Raw genomic sequence first — 24468 nt, forward strand, 5'->3', positions numbered from 1 at the left:
GATGCAGGGTGTAGGAGCCCGGGCTAGAGGCAGCTCAGCTGCTGCTGCATACACACATCACGTCCTGCTCTCCCCACCACGCACCTCGGCCTCCTTCCCACCCTGAGCCGGTGTGATTCAGGCAGCCGGCGGCACCGGGTCACTCGTGATTCCCCCCAGACTGTCGAGGACAGCTGGGCTGAGCCCAGCAGGCAGGGGACAGTCAGGGAACAGGCTGCTGCCAGCTGCTCCCCAGGGTAACAGAGGCCAGCAAGCAGGGGAGGGTCTTTGCTACCACTTTATTATGACAAAGGCTACAAGCCATGTTATTTAAAGTGCATTATTATTACCATTATTCACCGTCAACAAACCACAGACACAAGCCTGGCATAGTGCAGATATGGCCAAAGTGGCAGAAGACGCTTAGGCAAGAGCAGGGTTGGCAGGAGCTGGGTGGATGGAGGTGGCAGGGAGCAAGGCTCAGGCAGGTGCTGGGATACAAGCACTGCTCCAGACAGACCTAAACACCTCCAGGCTCCACAGGGCCATCATGGACAATGGGAAGGACAGAGAGCCTGGCCTGCCATGGCAGGGGACTGGGAAAGCGTGGTGAGGGCTGGGCCAGGGAGGCCCTGGCTCCCAGGCAAACCCAGCACCTCTGTGTGTTCCTGGACTAAACAGCTGGGAAGGGGCTGGGGCCCTGGAGTCACGTCAGGGGTCAGCCAAGCTCCCCCTGTCATCCTGGGAACCCAGCCCTGGACATTGGGAGCACAGCCCAGCACCCAGCACCAGGCCAGGCAGGCAGCTGGTGGCATATGTGGCTCTCAGGGGACAGCCCCAACCTTCAGGTCACTCGAGATCCCAGCCAGCCTGCCGTGTCCCAGGCCTGGAGCAACACCCCAGCAAAGGTGCTGATGGAGGCAGGACACCTGGGACGCCTGCAGTCCCTCCACCCCAGCGCAAATACAGGGCCCAGCCACCAGCTGAGGATTAGTTTAAAGTGCTTTTTTCTTTCCTTTTTGCATGGGGTGCCAAGGCTAAACCTCACCCTGCCAGAGAATACTTCCTCTTTATTCCCAGGGCCAGGGGGTCACAAAGCCCAAGGAAGGTTTCTGCGGAGCCTCCCCTAGGTCACCACAGGCAGTGACTGTAACATCGTCCTCTACTCAGCTCAGTGGCACCCCTACTCAAAGTATTGTGTTGCATAGTGCTGCTCTCCCATCCCCAGGCATCCCTTGGTGCCACTCCAGCCACACCTGGGCAGTCCCTGTTTCCCAGCCAGCTGGGGCAGAGGAGAAACCACCCTGGGACAGCAGCCATGGCCCAGGGACTGCGTACACTCCTGCCCCGAGTCTCTCTGGTGTCTAGATGGAAAGTAGCGCTTGTGACACACACAGCAGCAGGAACAGCAGCAGTCATGTCAGCGTGAAGCAAACATGGCATTGCTTACAAGGTGCAGCAGCAAGGTGTGCCAGGACCACCCTGGAGCTTAGATGATGTCCGTCTCCCTCTCTATGCCAACATACTTCAGGGCATCTGCCTGGCTGTACCTACAGGACAGCAAGTCATGGCTGCAGCAATGACCTCCCACACAGAAGGTGGGGTTGACCCTGCAGCCCAAGGTCCCTGCAGCCCAAAGTCCCTGCTGGCCAAGGTACCTGTAGTCAAAGAAGAGCTCCTCTCCTGCCTGGATGGCTCTCTTGGCGAAGATACCGATCCGGTGGTCTCCGTTCACCATCACAACTGCAACCAGAGATGCAACATCAGAGATTTGCAGCCCCAGCCTGGGCCAGAGCTCTTGCAGCACTGAGCCCCATCTGTCCTGGCTGGGCAGCAGAACCTCACCTTTCGCATAGCAATTGGGGTTCACCGAGTGGTTGGCAAAGCGGATTTTATTTCCTTTGCGAGTAGCGTCAACAACAAAATCTATTACCAAAAAAAAAAAACAAAAACCCAAACAAAACCTGATGTAAGGCCAGGCCCATCACCCAGGCAAGAGGTGGGCTGAGCCTGCCCACCTGGCCAGCAGCTCTGGCCTCTCACCCCTGAACACCTCAGGAAGTTACCATTGTTGAGGTTGAAGAGGAAGCTGGACATGTACTTGTCGTAGACCTTTCCTCGCCTGTCAGCCTCATCCTGTGAAATGAGCTGTGGAGGGAGAACACCTTGAGAGACTCAGCAGCTGAGGGCTGAGCCAGGTGCTCACCTGCCTCCTGGAAACACCCTCCTGCTCTCCCTCCCACCTCATGGGCAGGAGCTTGCCGGGGCTCCCAGGGATGGGGCAGAGGCCAGAGCAGGGCTCTCAGGTAGCAGCACACACACAACACGCTCCTCCACACTGGAGGGCCACTGAGACGTGTCCCCAGACAGCAAAGGGCTCGATCTCCAAATGTGGTCAGAGTGAGCCCACGGGCGCAGCCGAGCCAGGGAAGGCAGCTGACCGCACAGGCAAAGGAAGCTCTCCCAGCACCCGCAGCCCCCGTGTGCCTGGCGTGCAGCCCCAGCACAGGCAGCAGCACTGACCTCCCCACAGTACTCAGAGATGAACTCGTTCTTCTGCACAGCCTCCTTGATGAAAGTCCCCCAGCCAGCCACGTCTGATGGGGCCAGCAACAAATGCTGGAATGAAAATGGAAGGAGATGGGGACAGCTGGCAGGTACAGCACCTCCCAGCACACAGATCATGGGGGCAGAGGGGAGACGGTGTCCACCCAGCATCCCCTTGTTATGGTGACACACAGCTCCCTACAGACTTACACCATTACGTGGAGCTGCACAGGACTTGACACACACTAATCTGGAACTTTCTCTGAATTTCTCTTTTTTTTAATGTGCAATTCCTTGCTCTGACCAGCAGAATCCAAGACTAAATCTTTCTCTGGAGTCACTTTATACATTCCCTTGCTCTCACCATTCCTCACGTAACTCCCATCTCCTGATTTTCACATCCACAATCCCTACTCCAGAGTAAGTGCTGCAGAGGCCCGGGGCAGAGCAGATTCTTTTCCACTTTGGCAGCTGCAGGGAAGTTATTCCCCTCCCTCCACATAGCAGCAGCAGCTGGGTATCAGCTCTGCCCTGAGGCAGCCCCCGCCACACTGCTGTCAATACCTTTTTGAGGCCTCGCTGGATGCTGCAGTTCTTGCAGGAGACCACCTTGCAGTCCCAGTGCTCTGAAGCGCCGCAGGTCAGGCAGAGGTCTGGGTCGCACTCCCGCACAGCCAGGTAGCAGGGGCACTGCTTGGTGTTGCACTGGGTCTTACAGCGGCAGCCTGGGAAGCGGTTCTGACCTGTAGCAACACAGACCATGGGTTTGCACTGTGAGGTTTGGCACAGAACAGAGGGGCCATGCAGGGTCTCTGCCCCAGATGCTCCTCCCCAGCCAGATCTCGCCCTGGCAGGCCTTGGGCAGGGACAGAACGTCTGGCTGTTATCTCCATTGCAGAGCTGGGAATGGAAGCCCAGACAGGAAAAACAAACATGGCAGAGCAGTGACCCAACCAACGCCCACCCGAACTGCTGGAGGCACATCCTGCTCACAGGGGACCAGCAGCAGCACCTGCAGGATACAGACACAGGGACAAGCACTAACAGGAGCATCTCGGCTGCCAAGAGCTGCAGGGCAGCACGGAACCAATTCCCTTTGGACTTTTGCAGGCTGCTAACAGAACAGCTGCAGACGGACAGAGCAGCGAGTGCAGGATTAAAGCAGGCCTCCAGCAAGCCCCAGCTCTGCACCCTCCCTGTGCTCTGTGCCAGGAGAGCTGGCTGCTTTCCTGCCCGATAGTCCTTGACCTCTCCTTACAGTCAGGGTTGCACTGGCAGAACTTCTCACAGAAATTCTGAGTCATGATGCAAGGGCAGGAGCTGTCACAGGGATGCTCAGGGTGGTCACAGGGCTGATAGTTGTACACCTGGGTCGGTGAATTATCTAGAACAAGAAGAGAGATGCCAAGATCAAAAGCTGCATGTTGCAGGAACCTTTTCAAGGCAGCACATGCAGGGTGCTGGAGCCGAGAAGGTGCAAGCTGCCCATCTGCCTGCACTGCACAGGGAGCCTGGCAGCACCCAGCTCCCACAGGCACACACATGGCTGTGCCCACTGACCACAGCCCAGTCCACTGCAGGGCTGCACACCAGCCCTCAGCCTCCCCTGGCTGCAGCAAACCCCGCTGCACATGCAGCCTCGGCGGGCACTGGCACGGCCACAATGCCCCCAGCACCCCAAGGAGCCTGGTCAGGGGTAGTCACTCCCCTCCACGCTGCTGGACCTGCCAGGCTGGTGAGCAGGACGTGGCCATCCCGCTGCGGCAGTCGGAGCTGGAGAACTCAACCCTCGCAAACCTCCCATGACACAGCCACGGCCAACGCTACCTTTCTTCAGCTGGATCTTCCTGCAGTGTGCAGCCCACAGCCTGGAAAAGGAGCAGAGAGGGTTGAGGGGATGCGTTAGCCATCAGGGAGAGCCGGCCAGGGCCGCTCGGCACCAGCGGCCAGCACAGCAGAGATGGGCCTGGCAGATTCATGCATTAATGATCAGCAGCCACCATAGAGTAGAGAGAGATGAGAGTGATGCAGCTGCAGCAGAAGCTCTTTAAGCCAAACACCAGAGCCAGAATAACACTGGACACATTGGGATCAACACACAAAGTAGGTGACAAGTCAGGGAGCTGAGGCTGCTGTTAGGGAAGTGGCACCGGGACCAGCAGCCAGTGCTGCCCTGTCCTCAAGCCGAGCCTGGGGCTGCAGGGCCACGGAGCCCCCAGCCAGAGCAGCAGCCCTGGAGCTGGGCCAGGGCCAGCGCCCAGCAGCAGCAGCAGCAGCAGCCCCATGTGACAGCAGGACATGCGCACAGATGGGAGCCAGATGGGGATTACCAGGAATGCGTTGGCACAAAAAGCAGCGGATCTGGTTGCATTTTAAGAACAAAACAAGCTTGTCCAACACTTGCCTGTGCTTCCTTTTCTTCTTCTGGGATGGATTCATTAACTCGTTTGTTGGCAGTTTTGTTATAAGCGATTCCTTTACTGCAAACTGAAAGACCTAGTGAAGAACACAAGCAAAAGTAAGAAACAAGTTCAGTGCACTCATGTTGTTTTATCAGAAGCATAAGGAGAGTGTGACTAAGCACAGCAAGGCTCCCAGGCCTGGGCCCAGAGAGCAGCATCTCTGGCCCATTTTCCTGTCTACAGGCACCGTTGCTCCTCCTGCCTGAAAAATGAGTGCCTGCACACCTGGTGTGACACTGCACATGGGAGGGACACAGGCACACACGGCTCACTCTGCCAACAGCAGCACTGCTGCAGAGTAACACCCTGAACTCCAGAAGCGTAGATGTGGCACTTTCCAAAGGGAGGTTTGTGGCAGAGAAATAAAACCAACAGGCACTGGCTCTGGCCTGGGCCCCTCTCTTGCTGCTGCATTGCGTGCTCTGGGCACCCACCTGCTTGCAGGTCTTTGTCCCCAGCAGCCTGGCAATTGAGCAGAAGTTGTTGAAGTAGGTCCCATGGAAGACGCGGAACAGTGACTCCTCGGCTCCTGTCCACTCCACGGGCTCCTGCGGCGTCTCCACCGCAAACAGCTGGGAGGAGGCCGGGCTCAGCTTCTGCTTAGTGGGGGTTTGGCAGCGGGAGTTGGCCTCTGGCAGGAAAGGCAGATATTAAGCCTGAAAGAAGGCACCTGGCCATCATGGTTCTGGGGGCAGTGGTCACCCCCTAGTGCCCTGCAACCCTGCACTGCACTCCCAGCCACACACTCCTGCTTCTGGCCAGGCACGGTGCTCAGGAGCCAAGGGCTCGCTCTGGCCTTTGCAGGTCCCAGCAAAGCTCTTGCTTTGCCTGGCAACATTCCTCCTTCCTGGGAGAGGACAGTGAATCCCACAGCAGCAAGGGCAGAGCCGGTGTCCCTCAGGTTTGCTGGGAACACTGACTGCTAACTCCAAATTCTCCAGCTGTGCAGGAAGTAGAGGGGAGCCCGGGAGTGCTCCAGCTGTGAGGAGCTGCCTGCCCTCACTGCCCACACAGAGAGGAGTGGGGTGTCTCAGGACTGGCACCATACCCGAGGAGCTAGAGGCCCACTCGTTGCCTGTGTCCCGGTCGCTGTCGCCCTCCCTGGTCTCAGTGACAGCCGGGGTGTTGGAGCACGATGCGCCCACCACGTGGTGCCGCCGGCGGCGACGGCCCGAGCACTTGGATCGGGGGTTGTGCAGTGCAGCAAACTCCTTGGCTCCTTCCTGCAAGCAGAGCAGAAGACAAGAGAGGTGGCAGATGACCAGTGAATGCAGGAAGGCTTTTCCACAGGCCCTGGGACAAGCCCTGTCCTGCCACCACCAAGAGCAGGTAGAAGAGGCCGGCCACGTGCGGTCCCTTCAGCAAGTGCCAAACCCTGCCAGCTGCCTGTCCTGCAGATTCCCACTTTGTTCCCTTCGGCATCTCTGCCTGGTCAGCAGAGGATCCCTGGCCCTGAACCCCAGCCCACTCCTCTGGATACTCCTGGTTTCTCACTCTGCTCCTTTTTAACATGGGCTTAATTTCTCTAACACTGCATTGAGTCTACAGAAATCATTTGTCACACAATTTCCCATCTGCTAGCTCTGGAATTAGTCTTTGTTGGAGATCTACTATAATATGCATCTGGTAAGGTCTGCATTTGCATTCATGCTCCTTTGAATCCAACAAGGACCAGAACTAATTCTGAAAAAATCATCCAAGTTGTGAAAAGGATCCACAGAGCTCTGCAGAGCAGAGCTGGCCAGGGCACTTCTCTCATGGTTGCTAAAGCAGTGACACAGAAACATACCAGCCAGAGGAAACAGTCTGCGCCGCAAGGATCTGGCTCAATCTTGGTCTCTCTATTCTTTCGTTTGTACACATTAGGAGTAGCATGAAAAGCTGAAAAAGTAACAATTATCTTTACTATTAGCATTCTCCAAGAGTCTCCCCCCACTCTGCAAGGGACAGGAAGCAGGAGCCTGTGTGCCTGAGGGTTCCCCTGGCAGTGGGGCCTGAGGCGACCAGACCCGTGGCGTAGCCCTGCTCCAACCCACAACGGGGACTAGGCAGCTTGGGAAGGAGAGGCCAGAGGAAAAGGATCCGCTTTCACACTGAAACAAAAAGACCACGTGATCTCAATATTATATCTTTTAATAAATAATTCACTGGAAAAAGTCCTGTGACTTCCCAAAGAAGCCCTTAGACCTGGAGAACAGCAGGTCCAGCAGCTAATCAGTATCCAAAAGGCTTTGGCAGGGGCCAACCGCAGGAACATGACTAAGACGAAGCCGTAAGTTCCAGTGAGGCAACAAAACACAGGGGCATGTCCAGACTTTGGCAGTGAAACATTCATGCCTTTCACTGACGAGCTTCTGCAAAGCAAGAGCAAAGTCTGGTGGCGGCAGGACTACTGCACAAGCTGCCGGGAGCTCGGACGCGGCGTGCTGAGCGCGGAGAGGGCACGGCCACGCGTGTCGGTCTGCCATCCGTGGGAGCAAAGAGCGGAGCCGTCTGTACAAAAGGCTTCTGGGCACCTGTCAGCTCCTAAGGCCCCACTGCAAACTCATGAGGCACCACCCTCCAGAGACTCCAGCACGGAACTAAACAAGGTGTGCAGAGGAAAACTGAGGAGAAAGGGCTCTAGGGAAGCGTCCGGCTGAGATGGCACTTACGATGCAGAAAGCAGTCGTATTTGAAGCAGCGGCGGCAGAAGAGGGTGTGGAAGGAGTGCAGGGACTGCTCCCGCTGCACCGACTTGGCGCACGGCCCGTCGATGTTGGGAGTGCACTGCGGCGGCAGCACGTTCGGGTCTGACACCTCCGTGAGCTCCCGGTACCTGGTGACAAACACAAACACCCAGGGATGTGCACGCTTTCCCCACCGCCTGCGACAGCTTTACATGCCTACATCACTATCTGGGCCCATCGGGCTCTGGCCCAGGTACCTCAAGGCCAAACTGCAGTTTGTAACACTCAAAACACACTCTGCCTGTGGAGCCTGCAGGCACCGAGCTTTGTGGCCCAGCCAGCCCACAGTGATGGTCTCAGAAATAAAGATTTTAAATCTTGCTAAGAAAGGTAACAGACAACCAGAGCAGGGATTTTCTACCTTTCTTTCATATCCTCTGGGAAGCCATACTCAGGAAACATGGAAGAAATAGCAGTGAATATCATGTCATTGGGGAACCTCTTCTTGGAACACTTCTTGTTACCTGCAAAAAGAAGACACAATTCCTCACCCAAGCTGATGTGAATGGGTCTTTCCTTCTTGCACAGAGCAATTCCAGAGATGCTCAGGATTGTATTTTATCACAGAAATGTAATCCCATGCACAACAGATAAACCTTGTGTCCTGCAACCAGGCTAAGGCATTTCCAGAAGCAGCGCTAGGCCACTTTCAGCATAGCACAATGTACTGCTGGAAGTACCAACTCTTCTTAAGTGCTATTACTATTTATTTCTGCCAGGACAGAACTTGCAGACAATGCTTTTCTACATCCACAAAAGTCTTGGTGTTTGTGCCACCTGCATCCCTACAGATTAAGGACAAAGACAAAATTACCCATCAGCATTCAGAAGGTCATCCAGGACACATGAAAATCCCACAAACCAGAGCTTCCTCTAAGCAACAAGAGCTCCAGGTGGCACAGGAGAGGGAAGAGGAACACTAATACATGGAAAGCAGGTCTGGAAGGGATTTGAAAAGGTCCATCTTCCTGCCTCCCACAGAAACAGATCCACCTACACCTCCCTGACAGGTGCTTGCCAGACCAGCACTTGAAAACCTCCACCAGCAGAGTTCCCACAACCTCTCAGATAACACCCAGCTTTGCTAATCTTACCAGGAAGTGGGTTTCCAGATGACGCATCTAAATTACTCCTCACCACACTCTAAGCTGGTGATTTCTTCTCCTGTCCACAGCGGACAGTGAGAGCAAACCATTTCCCTTCTGCTACAGAACTTGTCAAGCTGGAACTACTCTTGGCGGCACATTAACAACCCACTGATGGCAGGAGAGCAGTGCCCAGTGCTCAGGCAGGGCAGGATGGAAACATGACCAACATAACCCCCACTTCTCCGGGGGCCAAACCCACCTTCCACTGCAATTCGCTTTCTTTTCCTTGTCACTGGCAGCTCCTCTTTCCCATCCTCCTGTTTCACCTCAGAATCATTGTGTCCTTCCTCTTCCTCATCCGAGTACTGATTCAGAGCATTCACTAGCTCCAGGAACACAGCATCACTGATGAGGACTGACCCTGAGATCATTTCTGAAACACACAGAAGTGGGAGTGCCACCATCTTTCTCATTTCTCACCATGGCAAACCACAAGCCAATGTGCTCTGCTACCAACCAGTGCCCTTCTCTCAGTTTTGTTCGGGTAGGTGGGATTTTAGCACTGGAGTCAGTAGTGTTGTATCATTTTCAGCAATCTGGGGACAGGCCACACCAGTTTTCCCTGTCTTCCTCCTGGGCAATTTTATGATGAGGCAGGCAGCGCTTTTCATTGATTAAACTCTTGGCTAAGGCAACAAGCAGAACAGGGTTGCTGAGCTCCTCCTGCCCTCCAGCACATCTTCAGCATCCCAGAGAACGCCTGTGAATCCCTGTACACAGGAGCACTGGCTCCAGAGCACTCCAGGTGTTAAAACGAAGTGAGGTATCCAAAGGCAGGAATGTGCCCATGCAAAGGAGAACAGCACACACCATCCTGTTTCCCTGCTCTGAGAGCTCTCACAGAAAAGCTGGTTACTGCTGCCACCTTTTGACTTCTGAACTACTTGGATATGTGATTTGCAAGAGACTGAATCACAGAACCACAGGAAGGTTTGGGTTGGAAGGGATCTTAAAGCTCATCTTGTTCCATCCCTGCCATGGACAGGCCACTAGACCAGGTTGCTCCAAGTCCCATCCAACCTGGCCTTGAGTGGACATAGCTAGTTGCTCCCAGGTTACCTTCCTCTCCGTGAACTTTCCCATCATAGTTATTAATAAGTTCTTCGATGAAAGTTTCATCTTCTTCCTTCACCTCGTCGCCCATGTAAGGGATATTGCACAGAACCGTTTCATCCTCCACCTGAAGAGAGATCAGACACAACTCAGAAAAAGCAGTGTTTGCTGACCCCAGCAGGGCTGTGCCCAAGGCTGCTCTGGTCCCTCAGACCTGCCAACAACATCATGCACAGCAAAGGTTCAGATGTCTCATCACTGACACATCAGTGCTATCCCACTGTAACCCATTCACAAAGGAAAGGACCTGCCTAAGAAATAAAACTTTTCATATAAAAGGAAATAAAAATCTTAGGAAAAAACACAAACAAACAAAACCCCCCCAAAAACTATATTTACTCCTTGAATCCTGTGAAGAAATGGTGACTCTGTCAAGGAGTCACGTGTAAAGGAGACTGTCTGGGTGAGGTAGCGTGGACACAAGGCTGGCTTATGGGATTCTACAAAACAAGCAACTAAAGCAACACTTTCCATCATCCCTCAAGCAGATGTTGCCTGAAACAACTGGGATGAAGAACCACTTCCCAACTGTGTAACAGTCAGACACTGACCTCACTGAGACCCCACGCTTCCCACGTACCATGAAATTCTGCTGAAGAGGGGACCAGGAGTACATGATGGGCACCAATGCCACTGTGTTCAGGGTCCTCATGTACAGTGTCTGACTTGAAAATCCTGGGAAAATGCTCTCAACAGTGCACTGGAATACAAGTACAGAGAAGGTCGGTGAGGAACCACTCTGGGAGGCTGCCACAGCCTGAGGAAAACTGAATCCAGGACAAACATAGAAGCCCCACATCCACTCTGTGGACTCCATCACAGGAAAATGCCTTGGGGGTATTTTTTGTCCATTTCTGCATTCCAGAAACGAGAGGCATGGCCTGACACTGACCTACGGCAACACAGACAAAAACTCATCCCATATCCCCACAGCTCCCTGCAGAGTCCTGGTTCCAGCCCCCACTTGCTGTTGCTCTGCACACCTGTTTCAGGAATGGGTGCCCGCTGACTGGCTTCATCAACTGCACTGGCTGCACTCGAAGCTTCTTCCAGTCTTCATTAAGGATTTGAGTCTTTTCATGAACCTTTGCAAAGTTGGCCACAAAGAGAGCCTGAAAGGAGAGAAAGGAGCTCTCAAAATTTAAGAAAACCCATTGAGAACTCCCACAGCACTGAAAGGGTTCAGCAGGGAGATCCTGTAAAAACCAACTGGGAAGGAGCTCTCCTGCTGCAGTTACACCAGCACTTGTTCAACGCCTTTGTGTGTGTGACAGCTGCTGCCCACACGGCTCAAGACAGAGCACGAGGAGAAGTGGCATCTCTTCCCATTTATCCAGCTTGCAAGTCAAGCACAGCTTATCAATTCACCTTGCTGACACCCTCTGGCACAACTTGGACACTCTGAGCTGAAATGAAGCCTTTCTGGGGACATCTCAGCCCAGTCCTTGCTGTGGCTGTACCTTTGCTCCCATGTTCGCCTGGAACCTCTTGAGCTGCCGCAGACGCATGTACTCGGACTTGACTTTCCTTTTCCAGTACATGATACACTTGGATGTCGGAGGAGCGGTAATTTCCATTTTTCTATAACAATACAGAAAGAATAAACATTAAATAATGGAGAGCTCAACCCCAAAACAAGTGATATTAGAATAACATCCCTGTGGATGGGAAAAACACTCTATGCATCATAGACTTAAACCAAACAAAATAACGGCGTCGCTCTGCAGCGCTGCTGACTGCGGAACACCCACAGCCAAAGCGCACGGACAGGCCCGGGACAGCAGCGAGGGGTGGTGCTGACCAGAACCGGCCGCTCCTGTCCCCCGAGCCCCCGGCGCAGCACCTGAGCCCGGGGGTTGCTGGGGTGCCCGCCCTCTCCCGGTACACGCCGCCGGAGAGCCGCGGGTCCACTCCAGCCGCCCTCCCTGCCGCTCCGGCCGAGCCCGAGCGCTCCCCGCGCCCGGCGACAAGAACCGGAGCGAGCCGAGGCCGGCGGCGCCGCCGGGCCGGGGGAGCGGGTCCGAGCCGCCAACTCCCCGCCCGCGGGGCCCGGCCGGTACCACGGGGACCCGCTGCCCCCCGGGGCCCGGCCGGTACCACGGGGACCCGCTGCCCCCCGGGACCCCCCGGCCCCGCCCGCACTCACTGCTCGGCCATCGCGACAGGGGGAGGCCGCGCGCCCCCGCGACACTGCGCGCGCGCCGGCCCGCCCCGCGCCCCGCCCCGCCTCAGGCCCCGCCCCGCCCCAGGCCCGCCCCGCGCCCCGCCCCGCCTCAGGCCCGCCCCGCCTCAGGCCCGCCCCGCCTCAGGCCCGCCCCGCCTCAGGCCCGCCCCGCCTCAGGCCCGCCCCGCGCCCCGCCTCAGGCCCGCCCCGCCTCAGGCCCGCCCCGCCTCAGGCCCGCCCCGCGCCCCGCCTCAGGCCCGCCCCGCCTCAGGCCCGCCCCGCCTCAGGCCCCGCCCCGCCTCAGGCCCGCCCCGCGCCCCGCCTCAGGCCCGCCCCGCGCCCCGCCCCGCCCCGCCTCAGGCCCGCCCCGCCTCAGGCCCGCCCCGCCTCAGGCCCGCCCCGCCCCGCCTCAGGCCCGCCCCGCCTCAGGCCCCGCCCCGCCTCGGGCCCCGCCCCGCCTCAGGCCCGCCCCGCCTCAGGCCCGCCCCGCCTCAGGCCCGCCCCGCCCCGCCTCAGGCCCGCCCCGCCTCAGGCCCCGCCCCGCCTCGGGCCCCGCCCCGCCTCAGGCCCGCCCCGCCTCGGGCCCCGCCCCGCCTCAGGCCCGCCCCGCCTCGGGCCCCGCCCCGCCTCAGGCCCCGCCCCGCCTCAGGCCCGCCCCGCCTCAGGCCCGCCCCGCCTCAGGCCCCGCCCCGCCTCAGGCCCGCCCCTCCTCAGGCCCGCCCCGCCTCAGGCCCCGCCCCGCCTCAGGCCCGCCCCGCCCCTCACGCCCTCAGCACCCGCCCCGCGCCGCCGCTGCCGGTACCGGTGGAGCCGGCCCGCATGGGCTGCCCCGGCGGAGAGGACCCGTTCTGGCCTGGAGAACGCCCCTGTCGGCTGCGGGGATCGGGTTAAGGGCGGCGGCTCGGTGTCGTGTCCGCCCATTCTCGGTGTGCCTGGTCTTGTCTCTCCGCGGGCCCTCCCGGCCCCTATTGCGGGCCCGGCCTGGTCCCGCGGGAAGCGCTTGGTGGGACAGCGGCGCTCCCGCCCGGTTCCGCCTCCCTCCGGGCCCCGGGACAGCCTTGCCCGGCGTGGCCACGCTCCCCGACGAGTCGCCCCGGTGGTCCCGGGTCCCTCTGGCCCCACCGCTGGGCCTCCCTGTGGCGGCGCCGGGCAGGAAGCGGCTGCTGGCGGCCGCTTTCCTGTCCCGGGGGCCCCGGCGCTGGGGAGCGGACGGAGCTGGCTCCTGCCCCGGCGGGGGCCCCGTCCGTCCCTCGTCCGCGGTGCGGAGCGCCGGCTGCCCCGGGGCACCCTTTCCCCGCGGCTCCGGCGAGTGACTGCGGGCGACGAGCAGGGCCGGCCCGCGCCCGCAGCCGTGCATCCCGCCTGCATGTGGGAGCTCCGCTGAGTCAGGTGGGGCGGGGGCCCGGCGTCCCCCGACCTTCCCGGGCATTGGCTCGGCAGCGGGCGGACAGCGCTGGGACGGGCCGGGGTACGGGATAGATGCCCAGGGGGCCCCCAGCCCGGGTGCAGCGGTCGCACTGTCGGGAGGATGAGGATGCTCTCCGGGCTATGGCTGCTCTGCTGCCTGCTCCTGTCTCTGCTCCTGTCTCTGCTCTCGCGGGGTGGGGGTAGCCCGACCTGCCGCCGGGACTGCTGCGGTGCGGCAGAGGCAGCTGGGGGTGCTGCACGGAGGCCCCAGGGGGTTGGGCACAGGGTCTGGCAGACAGCGAGTCCCCACAGGGCTCCTGGCCTGTTTCTCTCCTCTGTCCCAGTGCAGCTGTGCTCTCCAGGCCCCTCCTGGCCTTCTTTCAGAGGATCTCTGAGCAGGGTTTGCCACACACTTCTCTGCGCCCAGGAGCTGGTGTTGGCTCAGAAACTTCTCTTCCAGGCTTCAAGGGCCAAGGCAGAGCCAGGAGGCCCCTGCTCCCTTAGCCCTTTCACCTCTACTGTGCTCAGCTCAGCCTGGGAAGAGGAGGAGGAGGAGGAGGAGGAGGAGGAGGAGGAGGAGGAGGAGGGGTCTCTGCTGTGCTGGGACCACTGACTGGGCACTGGGGCTGTTCCTGGCTGTGCAGCCCTGGCATCCTGTGTCTCCTTGCTGCAGGGCACGGGGACACTGAGCGTGGGGATCTCAAGGATGAAGGTAATACCCTGGTGCCATATCCCAGTGTGGCTCCAGCCCCGGCTTGTGCAGCAATGCTATAGTGGGGGCTCTACCACTGGCAGGGCAATGTCCAGCACCCCTTGGACCTCACATGGTCCCACAGGTCCTACCACCAGCAGTGGCACAGTCTGTCCTTCCAGGTGACTACTTGTACCTGAATGAGGATGGTGAGTAGAGCTTCCCTCTTGCCATCCTGGCTGTCCTTCCCATCTGCCGCAGACCTCGGTGAGACCCATGCAATCTGTGCTGGGGCTCACAAGAGCCTCAGAGGCTCACTCCTGGCTTGGCTGAGCCCATGGGGCCCCACAGGCAGCCCTGGCAGCCCTAGTGTGGGACCCCCAGGGCTGTGTGTTGAACTGCACAACAAACTGAGTGCCTGCCCCATCCTGGGCAGAGTCCAGGGGTGACCCCAAACAGCCCTCCTGAAACCACACCAAGGGAGAGAGCTGGGAGTGGGGCAATATCCCAGGGTCTGTCTGGTGCTCTGCAGGACTTCTGGAGGTGCTGGGGGGGCCAGCCCACTGCCAGGACACCTACCAGGGCTGGATCTCCCTCTACTGCTGGGCCCCTTTCCATGCCACCTTCATGGCCATCCCCAAGGGAAGTCACTGCCACTGGGAGCAGATCAGCAGGTGGGTCAGCATCATCCCCAGTGTGCCACATGCACACTCGGAGCAGGGCCATCACAGGGATGTGTCCCTAGCCCTGCAGGCTGGCCTCATGCTGTCCCCTCCGCAGCACCTACAGCGAGCTCTCCAGCTGCACCGAGCTGCTGGCCCAGCTGCTCTCCTGCCCTGGTCTGGGGCCATCCTCTGTACCTTCTTCCTGCGGGTCCATGCTGAATACTTCACCAGCTGCACAGAAGCCAGGCTCCCTGAACTGGGCAGGTGGTCGCCCACTGTGGCTGTGGCCTTGGGGCTTAGCTGCCTCGTTCCCCTTGCAGCTGCCCTGGAACTCAGCAGAGCCTGGAAAGGGGCTCAAATCCCAGGGAGAAGCTGCCCATCTCCTGCGTTCCTCCATGTCTGTGAGGGACCAGCGACAGCCCACTTCCCTCCCAGTCCTGGCAACTAATGAGTGGGAGGAGAGGACTGAGGGTGAGGGTGACAGGGCAGAGCATGGATGGGGAGTTTGGGATTCCCTGGGGTTGGAGTGGGTCCCATGGCACAAGGAGAGGCTGGGCACAGGGCTCCAGATGCCTGCATTTGCCTGGGAGAAACACTGGGAAAAAAGTCCCAGGAAAATGACCCTGCACGGGCCAAGCCCCTTCCTCAACACCCCGGGTGGAGGCTGGCAGGGAGTGCCGGGGATGCCAGGCTGGGTGGGGAGCCCAGGCCCTTGGCAGGCAGCCACTGTCCTGTTCCTGCCCATCCCCTCCGGACGCCCCACTCCGTCCCAACCCTGGGGCCGCTCTGAGATCATTGGGTGTCTCCTTGGCAGAGGCTCCTGCCACCCGGCTGGAGGCTCCGCCGGCTCCACCAGAAAGAGGGACCAGGGGCTCCAGCCCTGCAGCCACTGGAGTGCTGGGGATGACTTCCAGATGTGGCCACTCGCCTGCAGAAGGTGGCTGCTGCAGGCCGGGAAGCATCAGACAGCTCTGCCAGGACCTTTGCTGGGGAGCTGAAGCCCAGTGCGGTCCACAGCAGGGAGGGTCCCTCTGAGCTGGCCGTGATTGCACTCCAGTCCCTGCTCTGCGTGTCTGCAGGCAGCTGTTAAAGGGGAGGCTTTGGGCTGCGCTCTGCCCCGGCCAGGCGTGAAAGGACGACCTCACCCAGCCTCAGCCAGGTCCTGTGTGGGAATGCCGCAGACCCGCGGGCTGAAGTCACCCTCAGTGGGGGGGACATGGGCCCCTGGGCAGGAACTGCTCCAGGAACGGGGGCTCTGGCAGAGTAAAGCAGGCGCCAGGCTGGACAGTGCAGGGGGAAGGCACTGGGGCCAAGGACTGGCAGAGTCGGCCAAGTGTCTGCCCTCTCCCCACCTCCTCGGCCTCGTGCCTGGGGGTAGGTTGTGTCATCAACCTTCCCTCCTTGGCCGCGGGTAGGAGCTGGGGCTGCCCCGGCAGTGCTGCCTGTGGGGCAGGTGCCCGGGTGAACCAGAAACTGCGGTTTTGGGGCCGTGGGTCCCCCTGCCGCCCCCATTCCCGGGCGGCAGCGCCCGTCCGGGGACATTATGCTTTCCCGTCCACTCCCCCCGCTGCTGGGCTGCCTGCCCTCCACGCAGGAGACGAGGGATTTCACAACCCAGCCCAGACAGGATTAAAGAGAAATACACAAGTAAACAAATCGCGGCCTCGTAACGCTGGACGTGCCGTGCAGGGAGTGGATCCTCCAGGCCGGTGGGTAAGGCGCGGGCTTCGTGGGTGCCGGGGTGCGGGAGCGATGCCCGCGGGGGCCGGCACCGCACGGGACAGCGCAGGGTCCCGCCGGGAGAGCCGCTTCAGAACAGCACTGAGCAATCTCATTTTTCACACGTCTCCTGTAGTCAAACTGCCCCTGTCAGAGGAAAGGAGTTGCTTCCTGTTATTTCCATTGAAATCCTTGTCCCGGTCGTTAGCCGGCAGGCTTTGGCAGGATGGCACCGCGCGCGCACATGAGCTCCGGCCGTCTCTCCCAAGGGCTCCTGCTGCTCTGGGGTAAGTGCGCAGGGGGCCGCCCCGGGGGCTCCGCACCCCGAACCACCCCGCACACGGCCGCCCTCCCACTCGTGGGGCCTGAGGCCGGGGTCTTGACTCAGCCCGACCCACTGCCCTACCCCAACATGGGACCAGCCCGGCAGCTGGGCTGAGCTGGGGCAGCCATTGCGAGCATGGCCGGGGGCAGCGGCAGTTGAGCACCAGGTGCTGTGGGGCAGCTCCCACCACGCTCATCCACGATCCGGCAGGGAGCCCTGCAAAGACCCGGGCTGGGACAGGAGTTGTAGCACCACACATGTCCAGGCAGAGGGGCCGAATGGGGCCGTCAGGGACAGAGATTGGGACAGGGTGGGCTGCCCTTACCACAGCCAGCGTACCAGCCCAGGAGCTCCCCGTGGCCAGTGCCCAGCTGTGCCGGAGCTCTCCATGAGCAGCCCAGGCAGGGCCCACTCGGGCAGTTCAGCGCGGAGCCAGCATCAGTGCCCCATGCTGCAGGCCCTCAGCCAAGGGCAGAAGATGGATCGGGCAGTTTCCTTGAGCCATGGGGCTCCCGTGGGCCAGGCGAGACGTGCCCCACGCCCTTGGCAAGCTGTGCTGGGTGTGGGACTGACGGCAGGCGGAGGGACTCTTCAGCAGTTCTGTGCTGTGGCCAGTGCTTCCTCTTCCTGCCCCAGCCCTGTCCGGCTGCAACACAGCACCACGTTGACTCCCCATGGGTGGGGGTCCCAGTTTGCTCCTGTACTGTGACTATGGCCCAGGGTCCATAGCCCCTAAACAGCCCCTCCAAACCTTTGGACAGCTGCCTGCAGCCTGGCTAGCCCCTCCCCACAGCTCCTGCCATACGGGGGGCCGGATACCCTAGCCCCACCATGTGCCAGGCTCTGGGCAGCTCCCTGTGCCCCACATGCCAGCTCCATTGTCCCCTGAGGGACACCCAAAAGCAGGTATCTCCTGTAGACCCACCCTCTGCCCGGGCAGCTCCTGCGCATGGAGCCCTGTCAGCACTCCTACACCCCCCAGACCCTATGTCTCCTCTTACCCTGTGTCCCTCCCTCTGCAGTGCTCCTGGGGACCGGCCTTTGTCACACGGACGCCGTGACAACGAGCTTCGGCCAGAATGCTGGGACAAGCCCACCCACAGCCATGTCCAATGGGACAGCCCAGCCCATGGGTGAGTGTTGGGGTTCAGCGAGGGCCAGGCAGAACTGTAGGGAAAATGGTGAACTGGCCTGGGCTGCCCCTGTGCCACAGAATGACCCCTCCTTTCCCCTAGTCATCCCAAAAATAGCTGGCCAGTGCCACGAAGCTCTCCCTGCCACTGCCCACAGCGGGGGCAGCCAGCAGCAGCTTGCCCTCCCTCTGTCCCCCTGGCATTGCTCTGTGCTGCTGCAGGCTCCAGGCAGCACCCCAGGGCTGCTGCAGGGTCCATTCCTCACTGTGCTGATGTCTCTCCTGCTCGCTTGGGCAGGGCTCCAGATGTCAGGTATCACCTGGCAGCAGGGGCAGGCAGGGATGCACTGCGGGCAGAGGCATGCTGCCCATGCTCAGACCCTTTCTTCACAGAGAGGAATTACACCTACATCACACAGAAGTGCTGGGATTACTTCGTCGACCTGATGAGGAATGTGACGACGGCAGAGTTGTGCGAGTGGAAAGTCATCAGCAGGTATGGGGCAGCAGGACCTTCCCCACCAGTAGCAGGGTGCAGGGGCTGGGCAATCCAGAGGGGTAGTGCTGGTCTGGGATCTGTGCCTCTGATGTCCCATCCCCTGCCAGTGTCCCGGCTCTCTTCCCAGGCCCTACAGCGAGCTGCAGAACTGCCTGGAGTCCTGGGCCGACCACCTGAACTACAGCTACCCCAATGCACTGGCAGAGCAGTACATCTTCCAGAGCCATCATCTCTACTTCCACAACTGCACCCTGGAGCACCCAGTGTACTTCGACCCGCCCGAAGATGTGCTCCTGGCCATGATCATCGCACCCATCTGCCTCATCCCCTTCCTCGTCACCCTGGTCATCTGGCGCAGCAAGGACGGCAAGGCACAGGCCTAAAGCTGCCGTCCCGTCCCGCGTCGGGGCACGGACCCCCGGCTGCGGGGCTGCCCGACCACCCGAAGCGCCCGGTGGGCTCTCGGGGCCACCAACCCGCGCTGCTGAGGCGGCCGGTTCCCCCTGCGCCTTCCCCCGCCCCGCGGCCCGGGATTAAACGCTTCTCCCCCCACGCCTGGCGCTGGTTCTTCGGCCGCTCGATCCCTCCATGGTCCCGGCCCGGGTCTCCGGCACAGGCCTGGCGGCAGCTTCTTGCCGTGGAGAACGCGCCCGGCGGGACACCGGGACCAGCACCGGGCACCAGAACCGGAGCCGGCGCCGTCCGGGAGGGGCGGAGGGGGCGGGGCCATGGGGAGGGGCGGGCCTTGAGTGGGGCGGGCGCGGCGCGCGGGGGGCGCGGCCCGAAGGTGGCGGGCGGGGCTTGTGGCGGGGCGGGGCCCGCGGCCGGGCCGGAAGCGGGGCGGGGCGGAAGGCGGCGGCGGCGGTGGTTCCGGCGGCGGCAGTGGCGGCGGCGGCAGTGGCGGCGGTTCCGGCGGTGGCGGCGATGAGCTTCGTGTGGCCCTGGCAGTACAGCTTCCCGCCCTTCTTCACGTGAGCGCGGCTGGGGCCGGGGCTGGGGCTGGGGCTGGGAGGGTCGGGGCGGGGAGCGCGGGAGTCGGGACGCGGGCCGGGGCTGCCGGTGTCTCTCCGCCGCCGTGCTGACCCGACCCCGCAGGCTGCAGCCCAACGGCGAGACGCGGCAGAAGCAGCTCTCGGCCTGGTGCGCGCTGGCGCTCGCCTACAGCCAGCAGCACCGGCTGCCCGCCATGACGGTGCGGGAGGCTCAGGACATTCCGCTCTTCGCCAACCACCGCCTCCAGCGTATCCTTTGGGCCCGCTGCCCGCGGCCCCGTCGCCCGTGCCCCTCTAGCCCCCACCCCCCGCCTCCACCAGCGCCTCCTTAACCCGCGCCCAGGGAAGCTGCCGCTGGAATCCATCCAGGTGGTGTTGGAGGAGCTCCGCAAGAACGGTGGGTGCCTCGTCCATTCGTCCGTCCGTGCTCCCGTCCGCGGCCTGTGCCCGACCCACAGACCGCGGGGCAGGGAGGGCAGCAGCCACGGGGCAGCTCCGGCCCGGGGCTTGCCCATGCCACGGGTGTGGGCTGTGCCTCCGTCCGGGGCTGCTCGCGGCTCCGCGGGACCCAGCCCTGCCTTTGCAGGCAGATTTGGCTGCGTGGGGAAGAGAGGGCTCGACAGAAAAATCTCTTTCTGTAGACACAGCAGTATTTTTGAAGTGGGTGCGAACTGCAGGGGAGGGGCTGGTCCGTGGGGTCTCCTCTGGGTGCAGTGTCTGGCTCTTGTACCGAAATCTGCATGTTGGATCCTTACTTGTGACTTGTGCTCTGCTTCAATCCCTGTTCCATGTTGTTTCTAGGGAACCTGGAATGGTTAGATAAGAACAAAACCAGCTTTCTGATCATGTGGAAGAGACCAGAAGAATGGGGAAAGCTCATCTATCAATGGGTGAGAGCATGGGGGCTGCACACCCAGACCAGGCTGTGTCCATGAGGACGGGGGGCCCTGGCTGCCGTTTGGGAAAGACCACTGCTTGCTTCCTCACTACTTTTACCTTTCTCCTTCCATTTCTCTCTGTTGCAGAGAGATGAGGACTTATTAGCAGCTTGTCACTTGCTGTGAGCCGCAGTGTGAGCGGTGGGTGTTGCTGTCCACCCTCGGTGCCATTGGCTGTTCCGTGGGGAGGACAGGGCAGCGTCGCTGCCTGGCCTCTCTATGTCCTGAGTCCTCACTGTGAAACACACAGGCAGGAAGAGCAGAGCGGCAGGAGAGGAACCATCTTCATTCCCTCAGGCTGCACTTCCTGATCCTTCTCCCCCAGTGTGTGTCCAGGGGGCTTCTGCTTATCAAGTGTTGTGCACACTCCATGTTACACGCTCTGGGATGTATGAGAGATCGGACAAGGATGGTCAGCCACAGGGACGAAATTTGCTAGATTGCCTTCGTGTTTCCAGGTGTCGAGGAATGGCCTGACCAACTCTGTGTTCACACTGTATGAACTGGCCAGCGGAGATGATACAGAGAATGAAGGTAAAGTTCATGTTCTGGAGCAGGTTTTCGGAGCTCATTGGATTGGAGCACGTAAACACTTGATTGTCAGATTACAGTTTTGTAGATTAAATATTTTGAAGTCTCAAATGCAAACTCACCTTTTCCCACCATTAGCACGTGCTGCTCCAAAGGCTTTTATGACTTCGCAGGAACGTCCCCCTCTGTAATTGCATTTTCACTTCCCCAGTGCCCAGCATTTTACCTGGTGTGGTAAGGGGTGTTTTGTTTTCAAGCCAAGCTCCTGCACTGCATTACAGGCTGCTGTGATTCATCCCTGCTGTCTGATGACTTTCAGGCTCTGTTCCCAAAGCAGCGATGTAGAGATGAGCCTGTCAGTGTAGCCATGACTCTGGGTTTGCTGTAGTGTTATGGTGCTCTTCAGAGCCCTCAGCATTGCTGACCCCAGTCCCTGGAGCTCACCAGCCTGTTTGTTTCCTGATGTTATTTTTCTATTTTTATTTATTTATTATATTTTTATTTTTCGATGGGGATCTTTGTCCTTCCCTAGAGTTTCACGGCTTGGATGAGGCTATGCTGCTCCGTGCCCTGCAAGCCTTGCAGCAGGAGCACAAGGCTGAAATCATCACGCTGGATGACGGCAGAGGTGTCAAGTTCTTCTGACAGGAGCCTCCTCCCCTTCCCCACTGCAGTCTCAGGTTTCGCTGCCAAGAGTCGCTCTCTGGGCCTGGCTTCAAAACTGTGACTGCAAGTAGCTGCATCTCGGGATTTCTTGGGGCAAGATGAGTCTGCGAACCCTTCCAAAGACTTAGGAATATTCCGAGATCCTCTGTCTGTCTGTTCTCCCTGTTGATGTGTTTGAGAGGCTAAAGCTGCTCTAGGCAGTTCTGAGAGGGACCGCCCAGAAGTGAAACTGGGGGCTGCAGCTGGTCCCTGTTCCTGTGATGGCCTCGAAGCAGTCCCAGCTGGCTGGTCAAGCTTGGCCTCAAAGGGCCCCCCTGTATCCCTGCCAGCCACGTGCCTGGGTCCTGCAGTCCTGCTGTGGTGCCAGGGGGTGAGGCAGGAGCAGGGGACTGGCCGTTATTGCTACGCTGTGGAAGCCCTCAGTGGCAGAAGGAAATGCACTTGCTGCCAAGCAGGCTGGGGGAAGCCAGAGAACTAATTTCAGGTGATTAAAATGAGATGTATTTATAGAGCAGCCTGGGTGTTTTCATCTATCTTTATTTTTCCATCAGAAACAAAACAGAGCACTGTACCAGATTTTTGCCCTTCAGTCATATTTCCTTGCTGCCCCAGAGGAATCCCGTGGTTCCAGGGTGCGAAGCAGCAGCACAAGTGCTTTTCTCCACTTGGCAGAGTTGTGGCCTGTGGGGGTCCTCGCTGTCCTTCTCAGGACAACATTTACTTTAATTTTGCATGTGCAGCCTGCTGGAAGCCCCTGGGTGTGTGCAGAGATGATGGGGTAAGCTCTGTACCACCGTGGCTGGGAGAGGGATGACTCAGCTTTAGGCTCTCAGTGCTGATAACAAAGTTCCCAGCTTGTCAGAAAGTGTGGCCCAGGTACAGTCCCTGACCCTGTCAGTCCTGGGGAAGCAGATGGCTGTGCTGGGGCAGGATCACCTTTCCCTGATTGTTCTGTGCATGTCGCTGGCAGAGGTTGGGGGCAGCGCTGGAGTGACCTCTGGTCAGACCAACGTGGTCATTCTGGGGGTCCAGCGGAGCAGATGGTGCTTGCACCCCACAGGCTGCCACTGTCTGCCCCTGAGCAGTGTGTCTGGCATTCCCTGTCCTTGGGGATAACCTGGCACTGGCTCAGCTGTGCTGGCAGCTGATGTCAGCATTGAGGAATTCTCAGTGTAGGTGAGATGCTGGAGTCTAGGGGCTGTGAAATTTAAAAATTTGTTTTGTAGCAGGAGACCATTGACCTGAACTTGGTGGGATGTGCTGCCCTGGTGTGGGCACGTTGCTCTGGAGCTGTGGCTGGAGCCCAGGCTTGGTCCCCGTGCCAGGCCCAGCAGTGCTGTGGAGGAATTCCTGAGTGCCAGCACTTCTCTGCTGAAGAAAGGCACCAGCAGTGCTTGTGATAAGTCCCTGACACAGTGGGCTGGTGTGGTCTCCTTTCTGACCATCATCCCTACAGCTCTGTCATGGTCCTGCTGTGCACTGACGGTGCTGAGGAAGCCCAGCAGCAAAGGCTGTGCCACAGCATGTGCCATGAGCCCTGCAGTGCCTCTGTCCCCACAACGGGCACAGGCTCTGCCCAGCCCCAAACTCACTGCTCCATCAGGGATCCTCCCTCATGTCTGCAGCCACCAAGATCTCTGTATAGGATTCATATGCTACCAAGTGTCTGCCCTGGGTTTGTTTCAGTGTTCAGGATCTGCCTCCTCTTTCCTCCCCATGCCACCCACATTGCCCCTTCCCTCCATGGTTGCTCTGTCTGCTCTGCTGCTCTTGTACCCCTGCAGAGAGCTGGGGTGCTGTGCCTGAAGGCTCCTGCATTTGATCCCAAACAATGAGCCTTCAGCAGCCGGGCCCGGAGTGTCTGTTCTTGCTGCCTGTGTGCACGATGCTGACCTCCCAGCACTGTGTTCCAAGCTGGGAGTGCCATATGTAACCTGGCTGTCCTTGAGGGAGTCTGTGTTCTTAATTAAATTTGCTCCCTTCTTAGGAAATGGCTGATGTGACATTAGATAAGCCTAAAACCAGCTTTTCATTCCAAGGCACTCCTGGCAGCAATTCCCGTCTCTTTTTCAGCTTCCTATTTAGTTGCTTACTCAGTGAGGGGGGGAAGGAGGAGGAGGAGGAGGAGGAAGAGTATGTCCCCTCTGCAGAATGGATGTGGTGTAAAATTCCTTTTCCACACCCTCTGGGCTGGTTACCAGAGGCCGCATCCAGCCGTGCCTGTGAGGGCCCTGTGGGACCAGCTTCCCCAGGCTGGGCAGTGCCACTGCAGCGAGGTGTCACTGCTGAGGCTGTGGGATGGGTCCTGGCAGCTGGTGCTGCTGCCCTGGAGGGAGCAGATGTCCCTCTGTGGAGGTGCTGCCCAGCCCAGCCACGCAGCTCTGAGGAGCTGGAGGAGGTGGCTCAGGGTGGTTTCGGGGGGGCTGGCGCAGCCCCGTCCTCCAGCCTGTGGCCCCTCAGAGGCCCTTGCCACGTCTGGCCGTGGTGATTAGGGCTCGCTGGCCAGGGCGAGGCAGAGCTCAGAGGGGCTGGTGCCAAGATAAGGCACTATCAGGCGAGGCACACTCGGATCCCACTGGTCAGGGAGGAAAAATTCCGAGAGATGTTTTATTTAATGCAGCTGCTTAGGAGCAAGAACTGTTTCAGTTTGATAAATTTATATGTTGGGATAAACGTGCAGGTGGGTCCCATCTGTGCCTCTGGGCTGAGGAAATCCTTGCAGTGATCTGCCCAGGGTTACAGCCACAGCTGAGGTTTGGGT

At 59.6% G+C, this 24468-nt stretch overlaps 3 protein-coding genes across 13 annotated transcripts; 2 read left to right on the forward strand and 1 right to left on the reverse strand.

Annotated features, from left to right (window-relative positions):
• Positions 1 to 259: 259 nt before the first annotated feature.
• On the reverse strand, positions 260 to 13087 carry EZH1 (enhancer of zeste 1 polycomb repressive complex 2 subunit). 3 transcript variants are annotated; one of them, XM_032134393.1, is made up of 20 exons: positions 12945 to 13087; positions 11439 to 11559; positions 10962 to 11090; positions 10559 to 10678; positions 9925 to 10045; positions 9065 to 9238; positions 8079 to 8181; positions 7643 to 7806; positions 6778 to 6869; positions 6037 to 6211; positions 5423 to 5619; positions 4931 to 5022; positions 4354 to 4394; positions 3785 to 3910; positions 3091 to 3269; positions 2503 to 2598; positions 2046 to 2127; positions 1825 to 1905; positions 1638 to 1722; positions 260 to 1529 (listed from the first exon to the last, which is right to left on the reverse strand). In XM_032134393.1, the coding sequence occupies exons 1-20, from the start codon at positions 13061 to 13063 to the stop codon at positions 1469 to 1471; spliced, it is 2358 nt and encodes a 785-aa protein (XP_031990284.1). In that variant the 5' UTR covers positions 13064 to 13087; the 3' UTR covers positions 260 to 1468. The 3 variants fall into 3 exon arrangements, with proteins under 3 accessions (XP_031990284.1, XP_031990285.1, XP_031990286.1); XM_032134394.1 differs by lacking the exon at positions 12945 to 13087 and adding an exon at positions 12125 to 12193; XM_032134395.1 differs by lacking the exon at positions 12945 to 13087 and adding an exon at positions 12121 to 12166.
• A 271-nt stretch (positions 13088 to 13358) lies between these two features.
• Positions 13359 to 19132, forward strand: RAMP2 (receptor activity modifying protein 2). 9 transcript variants are annotated; one of them, XM_032134396.1, is made up of 8 exons: positions 13359 to 14261; positions 14345 to 14449; positions 14773 to 14914; positions 15021 to 16618; positions 16761 to 16911; positions 17972 to 18082; positions 18475 to 18577; positions 18708 to 19132. In XM_032134396.1, exons 5-8 carry the CDS (start codon positions 16851 to 16853, stop codon positions 18961 to 18963), a joined length of 531 nt encoding a protein of 176 aa, XP_031990287.1. In that variant the 5' UTR covers positions 13359 to 14261; positions 14345 to 14449; positions 14773 to 14914; positions 15021 to 16618; positions 16761 to 16850; the 3' UTR covers positions 18964 to 19132. The 9 variants fall into 9 exon arrangements, 1 of the variants encoding a protein (XP_031990287.1); XR_004244510.1 differs by lacking the exons at positions 17972 to 18082; positions 18475 to 18577; positions 18708 to 19132 and having other exon boundaries at positions 15021 to 15376; positions 15720 to 15842; positions 15985 to 16618; positions 16761 to 16849; XR_004244508.1 differs by lacking the exons at positions 17972 to 18082; positions 18475 to 18577; positions 18708 to 19132 and having other exon boundaries at positions 15021 to 15842; positions 15985 to 16618; positions 16761 to 16849.
• Positions 19133 to 19430: 298 nt separating this feature from the next.
• Positions 19431 to 22221, forward strand: VPS25 (vacuolar protein sorting 25 homolog). The gene is made up of 6 exons (XM_032091679.1): positions 19431 to 19551; positions 19676 to 19821; positions 19916 to 19969; positions 20374 to 20462; positions 20969 to 21044; positions 21574 to 22221. The coding sequence occupies exons 1-6, from the start codon at positions 19505 to 19507 to the stop codon at positions 21684 to 21686; spliced, it is 525 nt and encodes a 174-aa protein (XP_031947570.1). The 5' UTR covers positions 19431 to 19504; the 3' UTR covers positions 21687 to 22221.
• The last annotated feature ends 2247 nt before the right edge of the window (positions 22222 to 24468 follow it).

The sequence above is a fragment of the Corvus moneduloides genome, chromosome 26 (assembly GCF_009650955.1).
Source record: "Corvus moneduloides isolate bCorMon1 chromosome 26, bCorMon1.pri, whole genome shotgun sequence".
Classification (NCBI taxonomy): Eukaryota; Metazoa; Chordata; class Aves; order Passeriformes; family Corvidae; genus Corvus; species Corvus moneduloides.

Bases quoted from the DNA above. Each gene is read 5' to 3' on its own strand.
- EZH1 (XM_032134393.1), bottom strand. From the start codon at position 13,063: ATGGGCGGACACGACACCGAGCCGCCGCCCTTAACCCGATCCCCGCAG. The intron at 11,091-11,438 runs GTACAGCCACAG...CTCTCCTTTCAG, and splicing joins AGGCGAACATGGGAGCAAAG to GCTCTCTTTGTGGCCAACTT. The intron at 2,128-2,502 runs GTCAGTGCTGCT...CTCCCTCCACAG, and splicing joins TCTCTGAGTACTGTGGGGAG to CTCATTTCACAGGATGAGGC.
- RAMP2 (XM_032134396.1), top strand. From the start codon at position 16,851: ATGGCACCGCGCGCGCACATGAGCTCCGGCCGTCTCTCCCAAGGGCTC. The intron at 16,912-17,971 runs GTAAGTGCGCAG...CTCCCTCTGCAG, and splicing joins AGGGCTCCTGCTGCTCTGGG to TGCTCCTGGGGACCGGCCTT. The intron at 18,578-18,707 runs GTATGGGGCAGC...CTCTCTTCCCAG, and splicing joins GAGTGGAAAGTCATCAGCAG to GCCCTACAGCGAGCTGCAGA.
- VPS25 (XM_032091679.1), top strand. From the start codon at position 19,505: ATGAGCTTCGTGTGGCCCTGGCAGTACAGCTTCCCGCCCTTCTTCAC. The intron at 20,463-20,968 runs GTGAGAGCATGG...TCGTGTTTCCAG, and splicing joins GAAAGCTCATCTATCAATGG to GTGTCGAGGAATGGCCTGAC. The intron at 21,045-21,573 runs GTAAAGTTCATG...GTCCTTCCCTAG, and splicing joins AGATGATACAGAGAATGAAG to AGTTTCACGGCTTGGATGAG.